Source organism: Balaenoptera acutorostrata, chromosome 1 (assembly GCF_949987535.1).
Source record: "Balaenoptera acutorostrata chromosome 1, mBalAcu1.1, whole genome shotgun sequence".
Classification (NCBI taxonomy): Eukaryota; Metazoa; Chordata; class Mammalia; order Artiodactyla; family Balaenopteridae; genus Balaenoptera; species Balaenoptera acutorostrata.
Window position 1 is genome coordinate 33,551,317 of NC_080064.1, and position 22,550 is coordinate 33,573,866.

At 51.0% G+C, this 22,550-nt stretch overlaps 2 protein-coding genes across 4 annotated transcripts in view; one reads left to right on the top strand and one right to left on the bottom strand.

Moving 5' to 3' along the window:
* The window catches only part of KCNQ4 (potassium voltage-gated channel subfamily Q member 4), a 57,718-nt gene extending 55,525 nt beyond the window's left edge, over positions 1 to 2,193 (top strand). For all 3 annotated transcript variants that reach the window (XM_007164679.2, XM_057531445.1, XM_057531448.1), the window contains exon 14: positions 43 to 2,193. In XM_007164679.2, the coding sequence (XP_007164741.2) occupies positions 43 to 255 (213 nt within the window). In that variant the 3' untranslated portion in view covers positions 256 to 2,193. The remainder of the gene's footprint in view (positions 1 to 42) is intronic.
* Positions 2,194 to 20,552: 18,359 nt separating this feature from the next.
* On the bottom strand, positions 20,553 to 21,891 carry CITED4 (Cbp/p300 interacting transactivator with Glu/Asp rich carboxy-terminal domain 4). Its single transcript, XM_057555455.1, has one exon. The coding sequence runs from the start codon at positions 21,637 to 21,639 to the stop codon at positions 21,094 to 21,096; it is 546 nt and encodes a 181-aa protein (XP_057411438.1). The 5' UTR covers positions 21,640 to 21,891; the 3' UTR covers positions 20,553 to 21,093.
* Positions 21,892 to 22,550: the final 659 nt, after the last annotated feature.

Sequence of the window (22,550 nt, forward strand, 5' to 3'; positions counted from 1 at the left end):
AGTCCCGGCCAGGCCCCGCTTCCAGCCGCGCCCCGTCCCCAGGTGCAGTCCATCGAGCACAAGCTGGACCTGCTATTGGGCTTCTACTCGCGCTGCCTGCGCTCTGGCACCTCGGCCAGCCTGGGCACCGTGCAAGTGCCGCTCTTCGACCCCGACATCACCTCCGACTACCACAGCCCTGTGGACCACGAGGACATCTCCGTCTCCGCACAGACGCTCAGCATCTCCCGCTCTGTCAGCACCAACATGGACTGAGGGGCTTCTCAGGGGCGGGGTAGCACACGGCCAGCCCCTCGGCCTGGCGCTCGGACCCTCCCTCTGAGGCCTCCGGACTCCTCTCTTACTTGAACTCGCTCCCTCGTGGGGAGAGAGGCCACACGCAGTATTGAGCTGCCTGGGTGGGCGAGATACCCGATGTGGGTGCCAGCGACCTCCCCACCTCAGGAGTGTGAGATGCCAGGCCGCACGGAGGGCAGCAGCGGCGGCTGTCCCGCGGCCTCTGGGCCCCCCAGTGCCCTGCCCGTTCCATCAAGGCCCGACACGGCCCGCCGGGCAGGGGCATTGCTCCGGGAGTGGGAGCAGGGCCTGGGCCCTGACTCAGCTTCCAGCTATGCAAGGTGAGGTCTTTGGCCCGCCCTTTGGACAGAGCAGGGAAGCCTTCCCGCCAAGTCCCCGCCCCACTTGGGGGTGGGCCCACGGTGCCCACACAGGTATCCACAAGCACAGGACCCTGCCGCAAGGCAGGTGGGCACCATATATGCAAACTATGTTAAATATGCAACTTTGGGGACCCCCATGGGGTCCCTCTGCCCCTCCCCCACTGGGAGATGGGCCCCCAGCAGTAGCTGGTCTCAGGCTGCTTGGCTATGATCCCCATCCCTGTTCTTTGGCTTATCAACTGCTCACCTCCCAGCATGGGGCCTGTTTCTCCCTTGCCTCCCAAAGGGCAGTGTCTGGGCCTTTCTTCCCATTTGCAGGTGTCCCCTCCCAGGGGCTCCCTCTTCCTGCCAATGTTCACTCCCCTCTGGCCCTAGACACCTTCGACAGCACAAGTTTCTGTGTTCTCCCCCCAACCTCCCACAGACAATGCTCCCACGGTCACACAAACACGCCCCTACAGTTTCCCCAGACATGCAGGAAGTCTCTCACACTCGCGCTGACACACACAATCACCCACACTTGGAGACTTGAGCACAGAGCCACTCAGCCTTTCCTGGGCCTCTGCAGCTGAGGCCAGTGGACTGGCCTTGCAGGGCAATGTCCACTCCTACCAACTACATCCAGGCAGGAGAGGGAGCTCTGGTGTGACTCCAGGTCTCCAGAACTTTACCAGCTCCCCTTTCTCAAGAAGATCTACTCCTCACAGGTCCAGGAGCCCTAACTGCTGCCTCTGCCTGCCCCCGAGGGCCCTCCTTAGCGTCCCCACAGCACAACTCAGGCCTAGGCCTCTGGGGCCTGGACAGCACTGGAAAGACCACAGGCCCTTCCCCAGGGTTATCAGGCCCACTTCCATCTAGGCTTGCCCTCTTCCTAGTTACTCTAACTCACTCCCAGAGAGAATAATAAGGCATCTAGCGAGTACCATTTGTCAGGCACGAACTGTGCACATGGCGCTCACATGCACTGTTTCCCCTCCTTCCACACTCCACTTTTCACTTCAGTTGGCAGCCCCCATACTGCATAAGCCCCCATCCACTCCAGGCCCCCAGCACCTCTTTGGTATCCCTACCCCTTTGTCCCTCTTCTGCAAAGCCAGTGCAGGTGGCAGGAGGGTGATGGGTGGTGGACCAATGGTGACCCTTTGTGGGGCACCAGGGAATAAGGGGCTCAGGCCCAGCTGCCTGCATCTCATGACTGGGGACCTGCATGCACCAGCGCCAGGGCTGGGGTTGGATCTTGCTCAGCCCCATGGTGCCCAGCCTCTGCCCCCACGTGCCCTCTGCATGTGACCGTCATGCCCTGGATGGAGCCTATCCTGGCTCACCTCACCTGCACTGCACTGTCCCCAGAGAGCCACACCTCCGCCCCCTGAGAGACAGAGCTGTGGAGAGGGACAGGAGAATGGGATTATCCTATGACCAAAGGAGACTTGGGAAGAAGCCCTTCCTGCTTCCACGATCAAGGTTCCCCACCAACCCGGTTCTCGGATATGCAAGTACCTCACTTTGTTAACTTATTAACTTATTGATTTCATTAAAGTTTTCAGCAGGAGGTGGTTGGTCTTGGCTGTTCAGTGCCTGTGGGGTGGGGCACCTGGTCTGGGGGTGGGGATGAGGAGATTTGGAAGGCAGCTATGCTCACCACTATACCACCAACGCTGCACAGGAGGACGAGGAGATTTGGATTAGTCAGGACTCTGGTTGTAAACAACAGAAATGCAACCCGATAAGCCTTAAGAGGAAGGAAGGGAGGGAGGGAAGGAGGGAGGAAGGAAGGAAGGAAGGAAGGAAAGGGAGGGAGGCAGAAATTTATTGGCCCAGATGACTAAGAAGTCCAGGGGATAGATTTGGCTTCATGCACAGCTAGATCTAGGTGCTTAAATGTGTCAGGGATCTCTCTTCTGTCTCAGCTCTCCTCTTAGGCAGGCTGACCTCTCAAGATGACCCCCAGCACTTCCAAATTTACTTTCTTTTGGTTTAGTGCCGCAGTGAAAAGTGAGTACCACTTTTCTAATAGTTTGTATCAGTCAGGGTCCAGTCAGAAAAACAGAAACTACACTAGATTTTTCAACACAAAGAATTTACTCTAGGGAATGGGTTACACTGATGTAGGTGGACTGTTAAGAACAAACAGAGCCACTGCAGGAAGCAGCTCCCACTCTTAAGGCAGGAGTACAGGGGAGACGTTGGGGCTAGCAGAACCTACAGGCTTGACTGGGGGAACCCTAAAGTGCTCGGGCTCAGAGGTCTGGAGAGGGGGTGCTGTCTGGCTGATGCTAGTACCTCCCAGGGGACACAGTGAAGCTTGTCTGGGAGCACAGAAAAGTAGCTGAGGGCTGGGAGCAGCTGGGGCTACCAGGCTGTTGCCGATGAGGTTAGTAAGCAAAGGAAGAAGGAAGGTCTCCACTCCTTCTGCCTTCCAGTGTTTCCCCAGTGTCCCTTGTTGTCAAAACTAGCTGACAAAGCTGATGTGGTTTGCAGAGTCCCAGCTCCAGCTTCACAGAGCAGAGTACAGAAGGCTGAATCTGGAAAAGACAGATCTGTCTGATCTGACAGATCTGAATCTGTGAAAAGACAGTAGCTTCACACCTGGCACCGCCCACCCCTTTGGACACTCAGTATCCATACACATCAATCCACACGTTTGAAGGTGCATCTAAAAACTATCCTGAATACAAATGAAGAGACTCTAACTCACTCCCTGGAAATGAGAAAAACAAGGAGTCCCAACATCCAATAGATGTATCCAGCTCCAGGAGTCAGTCACTGAATCCATATTAGAGTGATGTTAATTACTCTAATTCAGTCACAGTTGCACCTGCAACTGAAGAGTAAAGTTAGCAATTGCTTACAATCTTAAAATAATAAGGGAAAAGGAGAGGGGAGGGGAAAAAATCACTTAATATCACACACACACACACACACACACACACACACACACACACACACACACACACACACACACACACACACACACACACACCCAAGCAAAGAAGAACATATGCATAGCTGCAATAGACCTTCTGGTAACTGATCACGGTGCCATAGTTGTTAGATGCATAGATACATAGATAGATACATAGATACATTCAATTGAGTAAATGTTTCTCTTTATATATTATATATATTTCACTAATTGAGTGAAATGTATGTGTGTATATATATATACTTCTTTCTTCCACTGTCCTTCTATGTTCCCTTTGCCCTCGCCAGGATCTCAGCTAGTTGGAGTTTGTTACATGGTGGAGTGACCCAAATAATCATTCCTGAAGGGTCTGAAGCTTCAGTGGTCCTGCACAGTTTTGGGTGCCATAGCTTTTTGTTAACTTTTGTACATGGAGGTACTCAGAGGACCCACAAGAATCCCCTGGGTCCCTTCCTTGCCCTTGCTGTATATCGGCACCCTAATTTCCCCGTAGCAGTGAGGATCAGTCCGGCAGCCAGCATGTTAACTCTTTCTTTGCCTGCTGTTTGAGTGGCATGAGAAGCCCAAAGTAGCCAGTTAGAAGTTTCAGATTCCAATTCAACAAGAACTGTGTTGCTTCCCTTCTTCCCTTGATAACTGAGACCTCCAAACTATCGGAGGCCAATGTCGTGGGGACACGAAGCAAAAGTTTCACGAGCGGCGGTAGTAGCCTGAATAATGACCACCCAAAGATATTAGGTCCTAATCTCTGGAATTTGTAAAATGTTACCTTATAAGGAAAAAGGATTTTTGCAGATGTGATTAAGTTAATAATCTTGACATGGGGAGCTTATCCTGGATTATCCAGGGGCCCTAAATCCAATTGCCAGTGTCCTTTTAAGAAAGAGGCAGAGGGACTTCCCTGGTGGTGCACTGGTTAAGAATCCACCTGCCAAAGCAGCGGACATGGGTTCGAGCCTTGGTCCGGGAAGATCCCACATGCCACGGAGCAACTAAGCCCGTGTGCCAAAACTACTGAGCCTGCGCTCTAGAGCCCATGAGCCACAACTACTGAGCCCGCATGCCACAACTGCTGAGCCCACGTGCCACAACTACTGAGCCCGCCTGCCTGGAGCCCGTGCTCTGCAACAAGAGAAACCACCACAATGAGAAGCCTGCTCACCTCAACGAAGAGTAGCTCCCGCTCACCACAACTAGAGAAAGCCTGCGCGCAGCAGTGAAGACCCAATGCAGCCAAAAATAAATAAATAACTTTATTTAAATAAATAAATAAATAAAGAGGCAGAGGGAGATCTCACACATGCAGAAGAGGAGGAGGCAATATGAAGACAGAAGCAGAGACTGGAGTAATGTGACCTCGGCAAAGGAATGCCAGCAGCCACCAAAAGCTGGAAGAATCAAGGAACGCATCCTTCCCTAGAGTTTTGGAGGGAGTGCAGCCCTGCTTACACCTTCATTTAGACCCAGTGAGGCTGATGTTGAGCGTCTGGCCTCCAGAACTGTGAGAGAATAAGTTCTATTGTTTTAAGTCACAAAGTTTATAGGAATTTGCTATGGCAACTACAGGAAACTAATACTGAGGGTTACTTGGTGCAATCATGAGAGACGCCACTCTCACTTACCTTCCTTTGATTCCTGGAGCCTCATATACTGGCTATGTCAGTGAGGATGAACCACTGCCTCCTCCATGAGAGAATAGATCCAGTGGGATCAACCTGGTACCAGGTGGCTTGATGAATTCCCACAGAATGGTGATATTTTGGGTATTCAGCACCTGTCCCTGATGATGGTTGGTTGGACATACAGTTGCGGCCTTAGCCAGACCAGCCTCGGTGAGGTAAGTCCATATCGTTGAACCCATAAGTAGTCTCATTCTTGCCGCCATGACCACATTATACAAGAGCGTGTTGAGCAAGCACTGGAGGGACTCCGGAGAGAGGCTGACTGACACCCACAGGATGTGCTGTCTTAGCCTCTGAATATCCAGAGCCTGCTCTCCATGGATGCCCTTTGGTGAGATTTTTCCTTGGGATAGAAATATATTCACACCCTGCGCCCATTTCTGAATGTCCACCTAAATACCTCTTTCCAAGTCTTCCTTATCTGCAATCCACCAATTCTGTGCTTTCTGAGTCCTGACCATCTAGCCAAACCGTGAGCCACTACTCAGAAACCAATGTAGATCCACACTTTTTTTTAAAAATTGAAGTACAGTTGATTTACAATGTTGTGTTAATTTCTGCTATACAGCAAAGTGATTCAGTTATACATATTATATATATATACATTCTTTTTTATATTCTTTTCCATTATGATTTATCTCAGGATATTGAATATAGTTCCCTGTGCTACACAGTAGGACCCTGTTGTTTATCCATTCTATATATAATACCTTTCATCTGCTAATCCCAAACTCCCAATCCATTCCTCCCCCACGTCCCTCCCCAGCCCACCTTGGCAACCACAAGCCTGTTCTCTATGTCTGTGAGTCTGTTTCGTAGATAAGTTCATTTCTGTCATATTTTAGATTCCACATATAAGTGGTATCATATGGTATTTGTCTTCCTCTTTCTGACTCACTTCACTTAGTATGATAATCTGTAGATCCATCCATGTAGCTGCAAATGGCATTATTTCACTCTTTTTTATGGCTGAGTAGTATTCCATTGTATATATGTACCATATCTTCTTTATCAGTTCATCTGTCGGTGGACATTTAGGTTGTTTCCATGTCTTGGCTATTGTGAATAGTGCTGTTATGAACATAGAGGTGCATGTATCTTTTTGAATTATAGTTTGCCCAAGAGTGGGATTGCTGGTAGATCCACACTTCTTGTCATCTCTCAATCCAGGCAAAGTGGGTGACCCAATGTACTGAAGGGTGAGTAGGATTTAGCCAGGCATGGGAACAGGGATGGTGAATGTTCCAGCTAGAGGGCATAGCACGTGTAAAAGTCCAGCGACACTCATGTGATACATGAGTGGGGAAGAAAGAGATCCCTGGCTGGGCCCAGAGGGAAAGGGAGAGAGAGTGGTGCAAGATGAGACTTTAGAATGAGACAGGAGTCAAGGTTTATAGGATCCACAAATCATTCCAAAGAGATAAGACTTAAACATGACGGCAATGGGGAGTCAGTCAAAGATTTTGACCAGGGATCAAACAAGGATAGATTTGCATTTTAGAAAGTTTTCATCCCAGGGTGAAAGATGGATTTGAGAAAGTAAGCCTGGCTGCAGGCAGACCAGTTAGGAGACTGCTGTAGTAATCTGAGCAGGAGATGCTGGTAATCTAGACAAGTCCCATGACATTTCACTAATTGAATAAATGTGTATGAAGCACCTGCTGTATGTCAGACCCTGGCTCAGCACAATGCACAGGATGATCAGACGCAGGAGACCCAGTTATGGCCCCAAGGTCATCCAGCCCCTGGAGGAAACAGATGCACAATTACCCAATGCACATGCCACTCTTTATCTTCTAAGTTTGTCTGGCTCAGCAAGGAGGGTTTGCAGGTGGCTATGGGAGTCCCCAAACTGTCATCAAATATGGCCTTGAGAGCAGATATGATTTTAGCTGGTGTGTCACTCATCTATTGCTAGGTAACAACTCACCCTATACCTCAGTAGCTCAAAACAACAACAATTTTATTTAGTCTTGATTCTGTGGGTCAGCAATTTGAGCTGGTATCAAATTCTGAGCAGTTCTGCTGGTGTCACCTAGGATCCGGGGTGCTCTGTATGTGTTACAGTTTTTACACTCTTGCAGATCAAAGAAAACCATGCCACATAGTTCCCAATTTGGATAACTTATTTCATGTACTTTGGACGGTTCCAGTTGTTGAAACATCCTCTTATTTTCCATCTGAGAGGGACGTCTCTTTCCCTTCCACACCTCTTGTGTGCAAGAGGGTCCTGAAAGCTGCTACCTGCTGTATTAGTTTGCTGGGGCTGCCATCAAAAATGCTGCAGGGCTTCCCTTGTGGCGCAGTGGTTGAGAATCTGCCTGCCAATGCAGGGGACACGGGTTCGAGCCCTGGTCTGGGAAGATCCCACATGCCGCGGAGCAACTAGGCCCGTGAGCCACAACTACTGAGCCTGCGCGTCTGGAGCCTGTGCTCCGCAACAAGAGAGGCCGCGACAGTGAGAGGCCCGCGCACCGCAATGAAGAGTGGCCCCCGCTCCCTGCAACTAGAGAAAGCCCTCGCACAGAAACGAAGACCCAACACAACCAAAAATAAAATAAATAAATAAATAAATATTAAAAAAAAAAAGCTGCAGACAGTGGAGCCTTAAACAACAGAAATTTATTTCCTCACAATTCTGGAGGCTGAAAGTTCAAGATAAAGGCATCAGAGTGTTGGTTGCATTCTGAGGCCTCTCTTCTTGGCTTGTAGATGGACGTCTTTTTCTGGTTTCCTCACATGATTGTGTCTCTGTGCGTGTGTTTGTGTCTGATCTTCCTCTCTCTCTCTCTGTGTCCTATTTTCCTCTTCTCATAAGGAAAGCAGTCATAATAGACTAAGGCCCACCCTAACAATCTGGTGTTAACTTAATCACCTCTTTAAAAGCCCTATCTTTGGGGACTTCTCTGGTGGTCCAGTGGTTGAGAATCCATCTTGTAATGCAAGGGACGCCGGTTCAATCCCTGGTCGGGGAACTAAGATTCCACATGTTGTGGGGCAACTGAGCCCGCGTGCCACAACTAGAGGGCCCGCGAGCCTCAATGAAAGATCCGGCATGCAGCAACAAAGACCTGACTCAACCAGAAAAAAAAAAAAAAAAAGCCCTATCTTCAAATACAGTCACATTTTGAGGTACTGGGGATTAGGGCTTCACCATATGAATTTGGGGTGGGGTCACAATTCAGTCCATAATACCTGGAGTGGGGGTTTGACCCACCTACCTGGCCCCCTTTCTGCTCAAGGTGCACAGAGCTGAGGATCTACTCTGGGGCTTGCCCCTTCCCAGCTGGACAGATCCAGACACACGTCTAGACATCATGGAACCCAGTGGTTTGGAAACCTTTTTTTTAAGCCGCAGAACTTTTGCTACAACATAACCTTATATGGGACCCTAATATAGAAGATAAAAATCAGTGCAACCAAAAAATGGGACCTCTCAGATGTGGCCCCAATTCTCGCCTCACACACGCATTGAGCATGTGCCCAGCATTTTGTTGCAGCCAAAATAAATCAGATCCGTCTCCAAGATGCATTCTTTAACTATTATAGTAGACTGTATTATTTGTCCCAAAGGCTTCCTTTCTTCCTCATCATCGCCATGGCTACCTTTGGGTGGAGTATACTTCCCTACCTGTCTTAAAATGGCTTTCCTACAAACAGATTCTGAGACAGAGAGTGGTGTGCAGAAGGTTTATCAGGGAGTGTTCTTAGGAGATTCATCTGAAGGATGTCAGGAAGGCAGGACCAGGCAGAGGGAGAAGCTGATAACGCAATGTGATTTCAGCTGAGGCATCTGCAGATCTTCAGGAGCTCCAGGGCTCAGAGTTGTGCCAAACTGAGGGAAAGAGGCAGGCCTTTGTTTCCATGCATCAGCCAATCACTGGTCATGAGCCTCTGGGAGGGGCGTGGCTTTAGATGAGGCAGTTCCCAGGGGTTGACAGTTGTAAGCCAGCAGTGGCGACTCCCAGCAGCTGGGGAATGAGTGCATAGTCCCTGAAGCGGGGGTGGGGGGGTGGGGGGGGTGGGATCTGAGCACCACAGCCTCCACTCTACCATCCCATTGACCTTGGGCTTGGCTATGGGATTTCCTCTGGCCAATGGAATGTTGGGAGAAAGGACAGTGTGCTTGTTCCAAGGTAAGGCCAAAAGAGGCCTGGTGAGTTCTGCCAGACCTTCTGGTGCTTCCTTCCTCCACCATGAGAAGACTCAGATAGCTGTTGTTCCTTCATTCTGGGTCCAGAATGCAGACTCTTGGAACAGACCTGAGCCAGATTCAAAGTCAGGAGTCCAGCCTGTTCCACCAAGCGTCAGCTAAACTGCAGTTGACCTAAGCCTCAGGAGTGTGAAATAATCTCTGATTTTGTAGGCCCCTGAGATTTGGGGGTTGCTTGTTTCACAGCATTATCACAGCAAGACCTGATTAATACAGCTGGCGAGGTGGATTTTACAGGAAGCTGTGCCGTGGAAGGTTTACATTGCCCATCACAAAGCAGAATGTTCTTTATACTCTCCTCTAACATCTTTGTTTTTGTCCCAAATGGCTTCTCTGGGCAACAGACACCTCCTCTTCTCTTTCTCTTTTTCCTACACAGCCTCTAAAGTGGATAGGAGACATGGAGGATTTCCTGGAAGAAAGTGGGGAGATCGCTGGAGAACAGATATCCTGGGAGGAGTATCCTGAGGCCCGAGATGCAGGCTTCCCTGCCTGCTCAGAACCGGGGTGGGGTGTGCACTTACCTCCTACCCTCACTCCCACTAGACTCCCCATAGCTCCTCTCCTGGATCTTATGACCCCCTTCCCCGCCTCTCCTTCCCCAGGTGTCACTTCAGCTCCTGGAGGGCAAGAAGCACACCTGCTTCTCATCTCCGGTCATCACCATCACAAGGTGATTAAGAAATGCTGGTTGGCAGGAAGGGAGGGAAGCAGGGTCACCTGGGACTGATCATCTTTCCCGTGGGAATCCTCCTAGCCCCTGTTACGTGTCCCCATGGCCACAAGGCGTCAGTAAAGACCTTGGCTTGGTGTTGGAGTGCCAGTCTGGAGCCAGGAGGGAGGCTGGACTTCTGGCACCAGGGCACCCCACAATGAAGGCCCAGTAGTTAGGGCCAGTGTGTCTGGGAGAGAGAGAGAGAGAGAGAGAGAGAGAGAGCGAGCGAGCGAGAGATGGCAGAGCTGAACGGGGACTCCAGGACTTGCCTTAGAGAGTCAGGGGCTGCATTCTTTGTCCTTCACTCATTTATTCTACAATCGTTTGTTCATCTCTACTACGTGCCAAACACTGTTTGAGGTGCCAAGGTCAAAGCGGCTCTCCCAAACTCACAAAGCCCCTGCTCACATGGAGTAGACAGTAGATTACTGTCTAGACAGAAAATAAACAAAAAACAAGATAATTTCAGAGAGCGATAAGAGCTATGAAGAAAAATGAACAGGAAATGGGATAGTGACAACATTGAGGGGGAGCAATTTTTCGGGGGCAGGTGGGGTAGTTCAAGGTGGAAGCAAGAGCCTTCAGAAAAACATCAGAGCTACCAAGGCTCCCAGGGGCTAGGCTGGTCCAACAGACGCATTTTGCTGATGGGGAAACTGAGGCCCCGTAAGACAGGGCAGAGCCCAGAACTGAGTCTACGTCTCCTGACCTCCAGGCTTGTCCTCGGGTGGCCTTCCTACTCTCAGGTCCTTAACGTGCTCGCATGTCATCTCGGGGGGAAGGAGCAGACGTCGGGGTGCTCTCAGAATGTGAGGGTCAAACAGGGACCAGAGGAGAGAGACACTCAATAGTTCCGAGTGCGGGAAACACAGAACCACATTATCGTGGTAGAAAAGTCCCGGAGTTCTGATTTTCCCCATGATACAACTTCAATGCTTTTAAAAAATATATTAGACATCAAATTCTTTTCCAAATTTTGGTTGTGGTGCCTCTGCTTTGCCTGCTTGCAGGGCGTGACCCTGGGAAAGTCATTTCCCCTCTCTATGAGCCTCGGTTCCCCCAACGGCAAAATATGAACCCAGCTTTCCTGACTCCAAAATCACTACCAGGACAGTCCTCGTAGGACCACACTCACCACTGCCTCCACCGCCCCCCCGCCTGGGCTCATCTGGTCTGGATTCCCTCCCTCGGTTCCTGAGCCTGTCCCCGCTGCCCACAAGACCATCAGACACGACCATAGTCGTTTAGAGACTCCCAGTGACCCCAGAGGTAGGTTCGGGCTAGTTATCCCCAGTTTCCCAGCCAGGAAGCAGGACTTGCTCAAGGTCACACAGCCAATAAGCAAAAACTAGGATTTGAACCTAAAGTTCCATTCAGTTTCCTCTGCTCAAGGCTCTCATCCAAGATGGCGACCTTTTCCTCCCACAAAGCTTTGGTGTTCAGGGAACTAAGCTTTACTTCCCTGGAAATATATTTACGTGCCCTGTGTCGGTCCAGGTGCTGTCGCTTGGTGTGGTGCTGCCACCTCCTGAGCAAAGGGGGTATTGCACCCTATCTCGAGCTGGAACCGTCTCGGCCAAACCCACGCAGACATGGGTCACTTGACCCACGAAAGCACTGAGGTGGGAGAGATGACTTAAACAAGCCATGGACCCTGGCTGATTCTTCTTGCTCTTTCCCACCTCCTGCTGACCCCCTGCAACCCGACTCTGGCCCTCCGCTCCCCTGAAGCTGCTCTGGCAAACTCAGTTTTTACTTCCTGATTGATAAATTGAACAGCCTCTTTTCAGCCTTCATTTCACTTGACTTTTTAGCAGCATTAGACCTCAGCTTTCAGGACCTCTCTGCTCATTCCCCTCCTGCCTCCCCAACTGCTTTTTCTCAGGTTCCATCCCTCCCTTCTCTTAAATGTCTGTGTTCTCTCCTTAGCCACTTGCTTCTATTACTCGCCATCATCATCCCTATGGCAAGCACGGATATGCAAATAACACAAAAAGTGTTTATTCTCAGTCCATACCTCACTACTGAGCGCTTGGTGCATTTACCTGGCCTGCCTCTACCTGAACATCAACCCAGGATGACCCCATATGTCCATTCTGACCTTATCCCACTCTCCCCAATCTGTTCCTTCTCCTGGGTCCCGCCTCAGGGAAGACCTGTCCTGTCCTCCACCCACATTCCATTCCTGGGAATCATTTCTGGCTCCTCTCTTTCCTGTAGCCTCCACTTCAACAAGCCATTATTAGGACTGCAAGTTGTCCCTGATATCCATCCCCATCTTCTTCCTTAGTGGGAGAACCTCCAAAGTTTACTTAGACACATGGGTCACCCAAAATAAAGACCACATTTCTGATGCTCTCTTATGGTTGGGGGTGGGCACCTTCCAGAATGTGCCCTTCTCCTTCTCTTTTCTTCTTCTTTCTGGCTGGAATGTTGATACAGTGGCTAGGGCAGCCTTTTTGGACCATGAGGTCTGACTCATGAGTGACAAAGTAATAAGGTAAAGAAGTGTGGATATTTACATATGATAACCACACCAGTCCTGGACCACCTACCTGGTTCATTTCATTTAAGCTGCTGTTATTCTGTCACTCAAAGGCACACACCTAATCCTAAATAACCCAGGTATAGAGTTCCTTCAGCAAGCGTGTCTTCTTATACCAGATTTTGTGTTCCATTCTTTTTCAAACCAAATCTCCCTTAAGGCTTATGACTTCTGTCTTTACCATCTCTCCCTTCTACCCCACCTTGCCACCACTTGTCGTAGGGCCCTTATCTCTACCTGAATTGGTATGATAGCCTTCTCAGCATTCTCCATTTTTCCAATGTGCCCCTCTCAAATCCATTCTACTCACAGCACAAATTGGAAACGAAGATTTCCAAAACACAAATCTTACTCTTTTTCCATCCTGCTCATAAAATCCAGGGCTCCCCATTACCAAAAAGATCAAGTCCAAGCTCCTCAGCCTGCCACTCAAGGGTTATCCTTCTTTGACCCTTACCAACTTCAAGTATATCCCTTGCCTCTCTGAATATCTACCACACATGCTAACATTTCCTTGTTGCCTTTCCCAATCAAGTCCTATTCATTCATGCCACTTGGCCATTGCACACATTGTCACCTCCCCTGGAATTTCTTTCTTTCATGTGCTCATATCCAAATTCTACCCCAACCATTCTACCACATGAGCACCTAGTATGTTAAAAATTTTGGTAAGTGCTTTCTCAGCAGCAAACTGAGAGTAAGTCCCATTATTATCTCCATTTTACAGATAGGGAAACTGAGACTCAAAGAAGGGACGTGAGTTACCCAAGATGCACATTTACAAGTGATGACTGACCTGATACCAACTCAGTTCTCTTTATATATGACTCAGGCCTCTGACATCTTCCCCACTCCACCAAGTGCTCTGGGGCAGAGGAGACTTGAGTTCTAATCTCAACTGAGCCACTCACTATGGTAGAGACTGTTGGTTGCCCACCAAAAGCCATCCTTCCCATCTTCCATAGTAACTGAGTTGTTGATGAACACATGATTGCCACCTAGAAGCCATATTGCCCAGCATCCCTTGCAGCTAAGTGTGGTCATGTGAATAAATTCTCGTCAAGAGAATCTGAGTGGAAGTAATGTGTGTATTTGGGTCTTAAAATATTGGTTGCGCTCGTCTCCTCACTCTCTTTCTCCTGAGAGCTGGACATGACCCAGCTTCCACTCCACAGACAAAGACCAAAAATGAGAAACAAAAAAAAGAAAGCAAACTTGGATTTGAGCTGTCATCTTGGTTCTTGAGGTTGGGGTCACGTAAGGCAGGGCAACAAGAAGGAAGCAATCTGGGTCTAAATGACTGGGTGGAACTAGAATGAAATATTTTCTGCTTTTTAAGCCACTTAAAAAAATTCCCCTTTGTTACAGAAGCTGAGCTAACACTTAAATATCTTTTACTATGTGTACCATCCTAAGTACATTAAATACTTTAACTCAATAAATGACTAGCTGTGTGGTGGTAGGCAAGTCATTTCACCTCTACGAGCCTCGGCTTCCTCACCTCTATGTGACCTGGAGTAATAGATTAAGTCAGATCACTGAGAGAGTTAGGTGAGATATTATGAGTCAGTACTGGATTACATAACAAGCAGACAGCTCATGTGGTTAGGGCACTAGCTGCAAATCTGAAAGAATTTGACTTGAGGAAGGAAAGGAGGAGGAGGAGGAGATGAAGCATTGCTGTTTCAAAATAGTTACGGAAAACTGAAGAACTTTGGGGGATTCCTTACACTAATTTTACAGCTTAGTATTATTTTATTTTGAATCACATATAGGGGGGAACAGGCAAACTTGTCCAAACTTTGATAATCACGGAAATAGAAATGAAATACCCTTTTTTTTTTTTTTTTTTTTTTGCTTTTAGAAAGGTAAAAACTAAGACACTGCTAATGTCCAGTGTGGTCAAGGGCATGAGCCAATAGGCACAGTCACAGAGCTGGCAGGAAGGCGAATGGGATCAGCCACTTCGGGAACTACTTGGCAGCGGCTGTCACAATTTTATTTGCTCATCTCTTCTGATCCAGTAATCTCCCTTCGAGGAATCCACTCTACAGAGATGCTCCCATAAGTGTTCCAGGGTAAATATACAAGGATGCTCCTTGTAGCATTATCTGTAACAGTGAAAATTTGGAAACAAGCTAAATCGCCATCAGTTGGGAACTGGGTAAATAGATTATGCACAGTGCAGTCATTAAAAGGAGTTTACTGACATGGAAGATTTCCAAAATACATTAAGTGAAAAAAAAATCCAATGATAGAAAATTGTATAATTCCATTCATGTGAAAGAGAGATGTATATTATGTATGTAACACGTAACATAATGTTCTCATTAGATGTGTGTGCGGGCGAAAACTTGGGGGAGGTCTTTGACTTTTCACTTTACATTTTCAAAATTGTTTAAAAGTATTTTGCCTCCAGCATATATTATTTTTGACTAAAGACAAGGTGTTTGTTTTAAAAACAAACAAACAATGATTGGCTCAGATTCTGAGATTCCGCAGCCAGTGTAAGCTGGGGTGCCCAGGGGGAGTCTTGCTGCCGGATGTGCCAATTTTATGGCAGAGCCCCCAGCCAGAGCTGCTCACCAGGAAGAGGCATAGGAGTGAGTCCCTCTGGAGACCACCCTCTAATCAGCTGTGTAGGACTCCCTGCCCCATCCTGGCCACATTCCTGCTCCCTGAGGGGTATCTGGACTGCACGCTTATTGGTATCCAACCTCCTCCCATCCTACAAAAAAGAGGGTCTTCTCAAGAGCCCTGCCTGGTTTACCATGTGTCTGTCCATCCATTGCACTGCCTGTGTGTTGTTAAGTAGGTTGCTTAACCTCTCTGAGCCTCGGCTGCCTAGAATGAGGCCAGCAGAATAAAATGAAGCCAATAACTACACCCGCCTCCCGGAGTTGTGAGGACCGCAGGAGAGAGTGCACATCAAGTCCGCTGCCCCACCACGATGCTAGGGAAGCATTGCACTTCCTTGCCCTCCTCCCTCAGGCCAGCCTCACCGCCTCCCAGCACCTGTGAGGCAAGAGGGCTGAGGAATGTAGTCCTCCTCATACAGAACTTGGAGAGCTCAAATGACATGCCCAAGGACACAAGTTCGTGGTTAAGCTGGGACTAGAGCTCAGAACTCCCAGTGCTAACTCAGATGCCAGCCCTGGGCCATCTTTCAGCCCAGCTCCCAGCTCAGGGCTTCACTCCAGCACTTCCTAATACCCACTCCGAGCCACACATGGGGTGGAGGTGGAGGCGAAGGGGAATCAGGTTCTGATTCCTCAGACCCTTACAGTCTAGGGGGAAAGACTCCCCACCAATCCTTCTATGTGATGAAATAGGTCTTTCACAGGCGGAAAAGGCCCCAGGGAGGGCATTTCTGGCTGAGGAAGCAGCATAGGCCGAGCTATGGAGGCATAAGGAGCATCGGGTATCAGGAACCTGGGTGGCTGGAGTGGAGGGTGGGGAGGTAGCTGGAGGCTGGCTGGGACAAGGCTCTCTCATCCTCGTCCCTGTAGTCATGTTTCCCAGCAACAGCTCCCATCGGAGCCACTCATGGGGGCAGGCACTTCACATCACCTTCATTCTTTCTCACAGGTTGCCTGTGGTGTCTCCAGTTGACAGATGAGAAGACTGAGCTGAGAGTAGCTTCCTTTATTTTCTCCATCTGCCAGGGCACACGTGGGGCCTTGGGTCTTTACCTGGATGTCCCCCCTCAAGGTGCCCCACACCTTACCCTTTCATCACCACCAGTTCTCAGGGCTTCCCAGAGCCCGAGTTGCTCGGCAGCACTTGCCCAGAAGCCCCGGCATGTGTCTCTGCTTTGCACACTCCAGGCTGGCCCAGATCTCAAGTCCCAAAGTGTGTGCAGGTCTCCTGTCTCCAGACCAGCTGCAGGGTAGAGGTCATGGCTATTCACCCCCAGCTCACCCCAGCCAAGCAGTGCTTCACTGTTTGCAATGTGCTCTTAGAAACCCAGTCTCATTTGAATCCTTGCACACATACCTCGGAGGGTGGGCTTATTCTCCGCCTTGTACAGAACAAGAAACTGAGGCTGAAAGAGGCTCAGTGTGACTTCTGCATCGCATGGACACAAAGTAGCAGCACCAGGTCTGGGACTCTGCTCTTCTTTCATTCAGGCTCAGGTCCTTGGCCAGCCCCAGTCCGGGGAGGGAAAGGGCCCTGGATAGATGGGAGTGGGCATGCTCACCCCATCACTTACTGGGGTGTGACTTAGAGGAGTAATGCACTGTCTGAGCCCATTTTCTGACATCTGGAATGGGAATAAAACCACCTAGTGGTGCTATATACAGGCTTGGGTGATAGTTAAAGGAGGGGCTAGAAGAGAAAGAGCGCCTACTGTGTGCTGTTAGGTCCCATCATGCCTGCACACAGTAGGCACTCAGTAAGTCTGACTTAGTCCCACAGTCAGCCGTAATCCTGACCCAGCACTTGTAACAGCATGGTGGCGTAAAGAGTTAGGCAAGGAAGGATTAAGGAATTCAAGAGGATTACATAGAATCAGCTAAACAATCTAAGCTTCCTGGGAAAAGACCAGGCTCAGACTGTTCACTTAATTTACTCAACAAATGACTGTTGAACACTTAGCTGAGCTGGAATGATGGCGATGATGATGGTGATGGTGATGATGATGATGATGATGATGATGATGATGATGGCAGCTCTCTATTGAGAATCGACTATGTACCAGGTATTTATATAGACTCTCGGCACATCAACCCTATTAAGGTCGATATTCCTTAAAAAGATTTTTTTTTTCCTTCTAATAGGGACGGTGCTAGTCAAGTCTGGGACTAGGGAGAGGCGAACGAAGCTGCCAGAGACAAAGTTAAAGAGGCAATCTTATGACACTCGTCTCACCCTAGTTCCCACTCCAGTGCTTGTGGTGGACACTGTGATGTGCTCTCCAGTCCCTGCTTCCCTTAAATTGTTCCCTGGGCTGCTGGGAGTGCTGCCGGCAGACGGTCTTCCCCTCCTCACCTGCCCACAACTCCCCCAGGGATGGCTCCGGCAGGGGAGAGCTGCCCTGCCCACTGTCACCCCACTTCCCTGGGCAGCCATATCTGATGACTGCTGGGGGAAGGAATAAAAAGGAGTATAATGGTCGGGAGAACTCTGAAAGGCCCTTCCAACTCCAGATCTCCCTGTGGGGTTGGCCAAGGCTCTTGATGGGTCTGCCACGTAGCTTCCTTTGCTAGCTTCTGCTCTGGACCCTTCCTTCCCTAATAAAATTCTTGCAGGCTAAACATCATCTCAGAGTTGGCTACAGGCAACCAGCAACAGTGTTACTGTTGGAGTAACCCTTCTTCCTAGCTGGTTACAACACAGCCTTTCTAAAGACTCTAATATAAAGTATCCCCAGAAAGCCAGGGCTCAGAGATGGTAAACTACAAGCTACACTGTTCTAAATACTTTATGGGAATTAACTAATTTAATCTCCACTGCAGCTCTAAGAGAGAGGTACTATTAGCATCTCCATTCTGTAGATGAGTTTGAGAGAAGTCATAGTTGGAAAAAACTACTTGCTAATAAAATCCAGTCAACTGAAAGATGATTCAAAATAACAAACTTCAGCCTGGGGAAACTTTTATATGAAAAGGAAAAAACAAAACAAAAAAAAGATGAAATAATGTCTTGCCAGTCCCATGACTCAGTTCCCAACCCCGAGGGAGCCTGACGCCCAACCCCAAAGACCCAGCCCAGGTAGGAGAATGAAATCCACAGGATTGGGGGAAGGGGAGGTCAATGGGTTATTTTAAGAGGTAACCTCAGTAAGAGGTAAAAAGTACCTATTGAAACCACAGGAAGCTGGTTGGAGAACAAGACTCAAAAGGTAAGTGACTTACTTGAGGTCAGGCAGCTAGTAGGACCTGCTTCTGGAAATGGACCCCGAGGCTATCAGACCACAAGCCTCCTGGCAGGATGGACACTCCATCCTCCTCTCCAGCTGGGAGGGTCAGAGTCCTGCAAAGTGTCAGGGATTTGGGGATCCAGGTGGTGGGCTGCCCCAGACTTGCCTTTTCCTCTGTCCATCTGTCTGCTATCCAACTAGTCAGCAGCCCCTCTGGGAGGGATGGTGGGTGGGAAATAGCTCAGGAGCTGGACTCCCTCTTCTACTCTTTTTAATTCTAGGAAGAGGCGGGTGTTGGGTTTCCATTGTAACCCCTTCCATATGGAGAGCACTTCAGAGCTTACCTACTGCTTATCCTCCCACCCCTGAATCTGCTCCCCACTTACTATGAGGCTTATTGTCTTGTGAAATAGTAGGGCAGGGTTATTAGCCCTATTTTACTGGTGGAGAAACTGAGGCCAGACCAGGGCCAGACCCTCCCATCCCAATCCAACCATTTGGTTTTTATCTCTGGCCTGGGATCTTGGGCAAAGTGGAGCAAACACTGGCTGTTCTAAGCCCAGAGCTCGGGTCAGTTCTTGCTCAGAAGTCTCTCTGCCCTTCCTCCCCAACCTGTTTGAGGATACCTCCAGTATCCTAGGGGAGACCTTCATTCATTGGCCAAACACCTCTGTTGCCCACTCCATGCCTGTCCTGGTGGCTCGGGAGCTGGTGCTGACAGTGTGCTCTGGGTGAGCTCACAGGCTTGGAGGGAAAGGCATGTCAACAAGCTCGGCATGAGGGTGAGGCCAACCATGGGGCACCGAAGGTCACAGCTCCATGCTCCTCTCCACAGAGTCTCTGGAATTCATTCTCTCCTCTCCAGCCCCACTGCCTTGTTCTGGCCCGGTCCTCAGCCTCTCCTCCATGCTTTCCTTTCCTCTCTTCCTGCCTTTCTTCCACACCCCTGAAGCACCTAGGGATCTTTCCAGAGAGAGGCAATAGCAGAGGGTGGCCAAGAGCTCACGCTACCAGGTCTGGGCCAGCACCACATCCTTTGTCTGTAGAACAGGGACTGTGCTTACCTCCCAAAGTCCCCATAAAGCCAATAGACCTTTCTAGAGACCCCATGCCTTCCCGTACAGGCCCTGTACTTGTATGCCTCCCTGCCTTTGAGTGGGCTCTCCACTTGCATGCCATCTTCTCCAAGTCCTAAAGACGTACTCATCATTCAAGGCTCTTCCCACCACATCAAATACCACTGCCTCCCTGAAACCTGACCGGACCTGACCCCTTGCACCAGCTGAAACCACTTCCTCCTCTGGGTTTGCCCACTAGGCGGTCCTACCTATTTTCTAGTCCTCATCCCGCTCTTACTTGTACCAAGATGAGTTGATTTCTAGGCCTGTCACCCCCTACTCCCACTTGGACTGTGACCCCTTGAAGGCATGATTATTATTGTAGAATCATCATCATTATCACTTACTGAGGGCTGCCTAGGTGTCTTGCACTGTGCCAAAGGCCTCACGTTGCATGTGATCCTCACAACCACCTAAGACCGAGACCATCTGTCTCTGAGGAAATGGCTTCAGAAATCTCAATGGATGGTGTCTTGAACAAGAGAGGGAGCTCCGGTTCAAAGCCAGAACCTGAACCCTCAGATACACCCCGCTCCCCTCTAGCCTCCATGCTGAGCAAACAGTGAGGGCAGCACCCCCAAGCTCCCCCCACCCCTCCTAGGAGCCGGGAAGTCCTTTGGGTTACCTTGCCACCCGGTGGCGGCAGCCTCTGCCTTCCAGATTATGACATAACAATTGCACAACTCACAGATATTTTCGAAAGAAACTGTCAGTTTCCTCTCCTGACCACTGCCAGGGGCTGTGTCCTCCATCCCACCCAGGGCCTCCAACAGCCTCAGGACTCTAGAAGCCAAATATAGTTGGAGTTATAAGGAAATGAAAACACCAGACTGGAAAGTGACCCAGTTTTATTGTGGTGCTGGAGGTCAGATGGGGTATTGCTCCACTCCGCAGGGATGAGGGCTGTACATTCTGCCCCTCCCCAGGGCGGGAGGCCCAGCGACCTCAGGACCCAGGCAGCGGGCTGGGGGCCTGGCGGGCGGGCGGCTCCAGGCACCCAGTGACCACAGTGGTTTGCACAAGGAAAGGGGGAATCAGGCAGAGGCCTGGGATGGCTCAGATTGGGGGTTGGGGCGGGGGAGGGTCCGAGAGGAGAGGACACAGAATCTAAGAACTGGGAGTCCGGAAGGGGGCGTCCAGTCCCCTTCACTTTACCGCTGAGGCTCCGGGGCAGAGATGAACCCAAACTGTCATTCTGCAGGAGGCAGGGCCTGGAGTGAGGCCAGGCGTCCCAGCCCGGCGTCGGCTCGGTGCACTAACTGCTGCCTCCACCCTCACGGAGGGTGCGTGCGGGGTCCAGGCGCTGGGTGCGGAGTCCGGCGGGCGGGCCGGCCTCCTTCTCTCGGGCACGCCAGCAGGCGCCCGGCCTCGCTCAGCAGCTCACCGAGCCGGCGGGCTGCGCCGACCCCAAGTCCGAGAAGCAGTCAAACTCGCTCTGGCCCAGGAAGAGCTCGGGCAGATCGCGCACGCGGTGCAGCCCGAGCTCGAGCTCCAGCGACGTCAGCGCCTCCTCGTCGATGAGTTCGGCGTCCATGCCTCCCAGGGCGTGCGCGGGCGGCGGCAGTGGCGGGGCCGGGGCGCCGGGCACCGGCTGCGGGCCCGGAGGTCCTCCCGGGGCGCCGGGGGGCGCGGTGGCGCGGCCCGGGTACAGCGTCGCCACGGGCTGCAGGTGCGCGCTGCCAGCGGCCGGCGGTGGCACGGCCGGAAAGGGCTGGAAGGCAGGCGGCGGCCCGAAGGCCCCGTACGCCAGGGCCCCCGGTGGAGGCGGCGGCGGGCCCCGCGGCCGCAACCCGCTGTCCAGGCCCGGGCCCGAGTAGGGCTGCAGCGTCCGAAGCGCGTGAGGGCCATGGGCGGGCGCGGCAGGCGGCGGCCTCGGCACCCGGCTGTAGCCCTCGGCGAGCATCAGGTGGTCGGCCATGACGGCGGGACGACTGCCGGCAGCGGCGGCGGCGGGCCGATGGTCAGCGCGGGCGTCCCCGGGTCCCGGCCAGCTGTTCTTCTGCAGCGAGTGATCCGAGCCCCTTGCCTTCACCGCACCTCAGCCGGGCAAAGGAAAACCGAACCCGACCCGTGCTCCTGCGCAGCCCTGGACACACCGAACTCAGAGCTCTTGTGCACCCCAACTCAGGTCTGAAATGACCCTGCACACCTACACAGTCCGGCTGCTAGACCTCTGCGTCGTGCCCCCGGACTCGGCGCTCTCTTATACCCAGAGGCGGGGCTGCCCCGGTCCCGGGCGCTCATTGGCTGGATGAGACGCTCCTGGGTGGGTCGCGCCGCACCTCCAGGAGGCCTCAGCCCCGCCTCTGTCAGAGCTCCGCCCTTTGGACCTCAGGCCGCGCCTCCGGCTTTGAGTTCTGTCTGGGAGCGGGGTGTTTGGCACTTTTCAAGTGGTCTGGTCTCGGCTGCCCTACGCTTAGTCTCGGGGCTGGCTGGGGCCAAGCTTGCACGTACCATAAAGTGGAGTAGGAGGGCCAGAGGTTTAGGCCCCCAGAACTGCAGGATCACAAGCCCAACCTCTTAACCTCTTAATTTTCCAGATTAAGAAAACTGGCAAGGCTCAGCGGCAGAAGGGGTTTCCTGGGAATACACAATAAAGCCTTGACAGAAGCGAGACTCGAACCCAGGCCTTTTGATTGCTACCTCTACACAGGGCACAGGCACCTTGGTGGTGCAGGGTCCCGCGGAAGATCAGCTGCCCTTCCCCATAATCCCAGGAGAGCCATTTGCTCCTCCTCCGGCCCTCACTCACTTGTCTGTGGAAGCATGTACTGAGTTGTCATTAAACTAATTTATGGGCTTGTTTCCTGAAGGACTTGTTCATCTTCA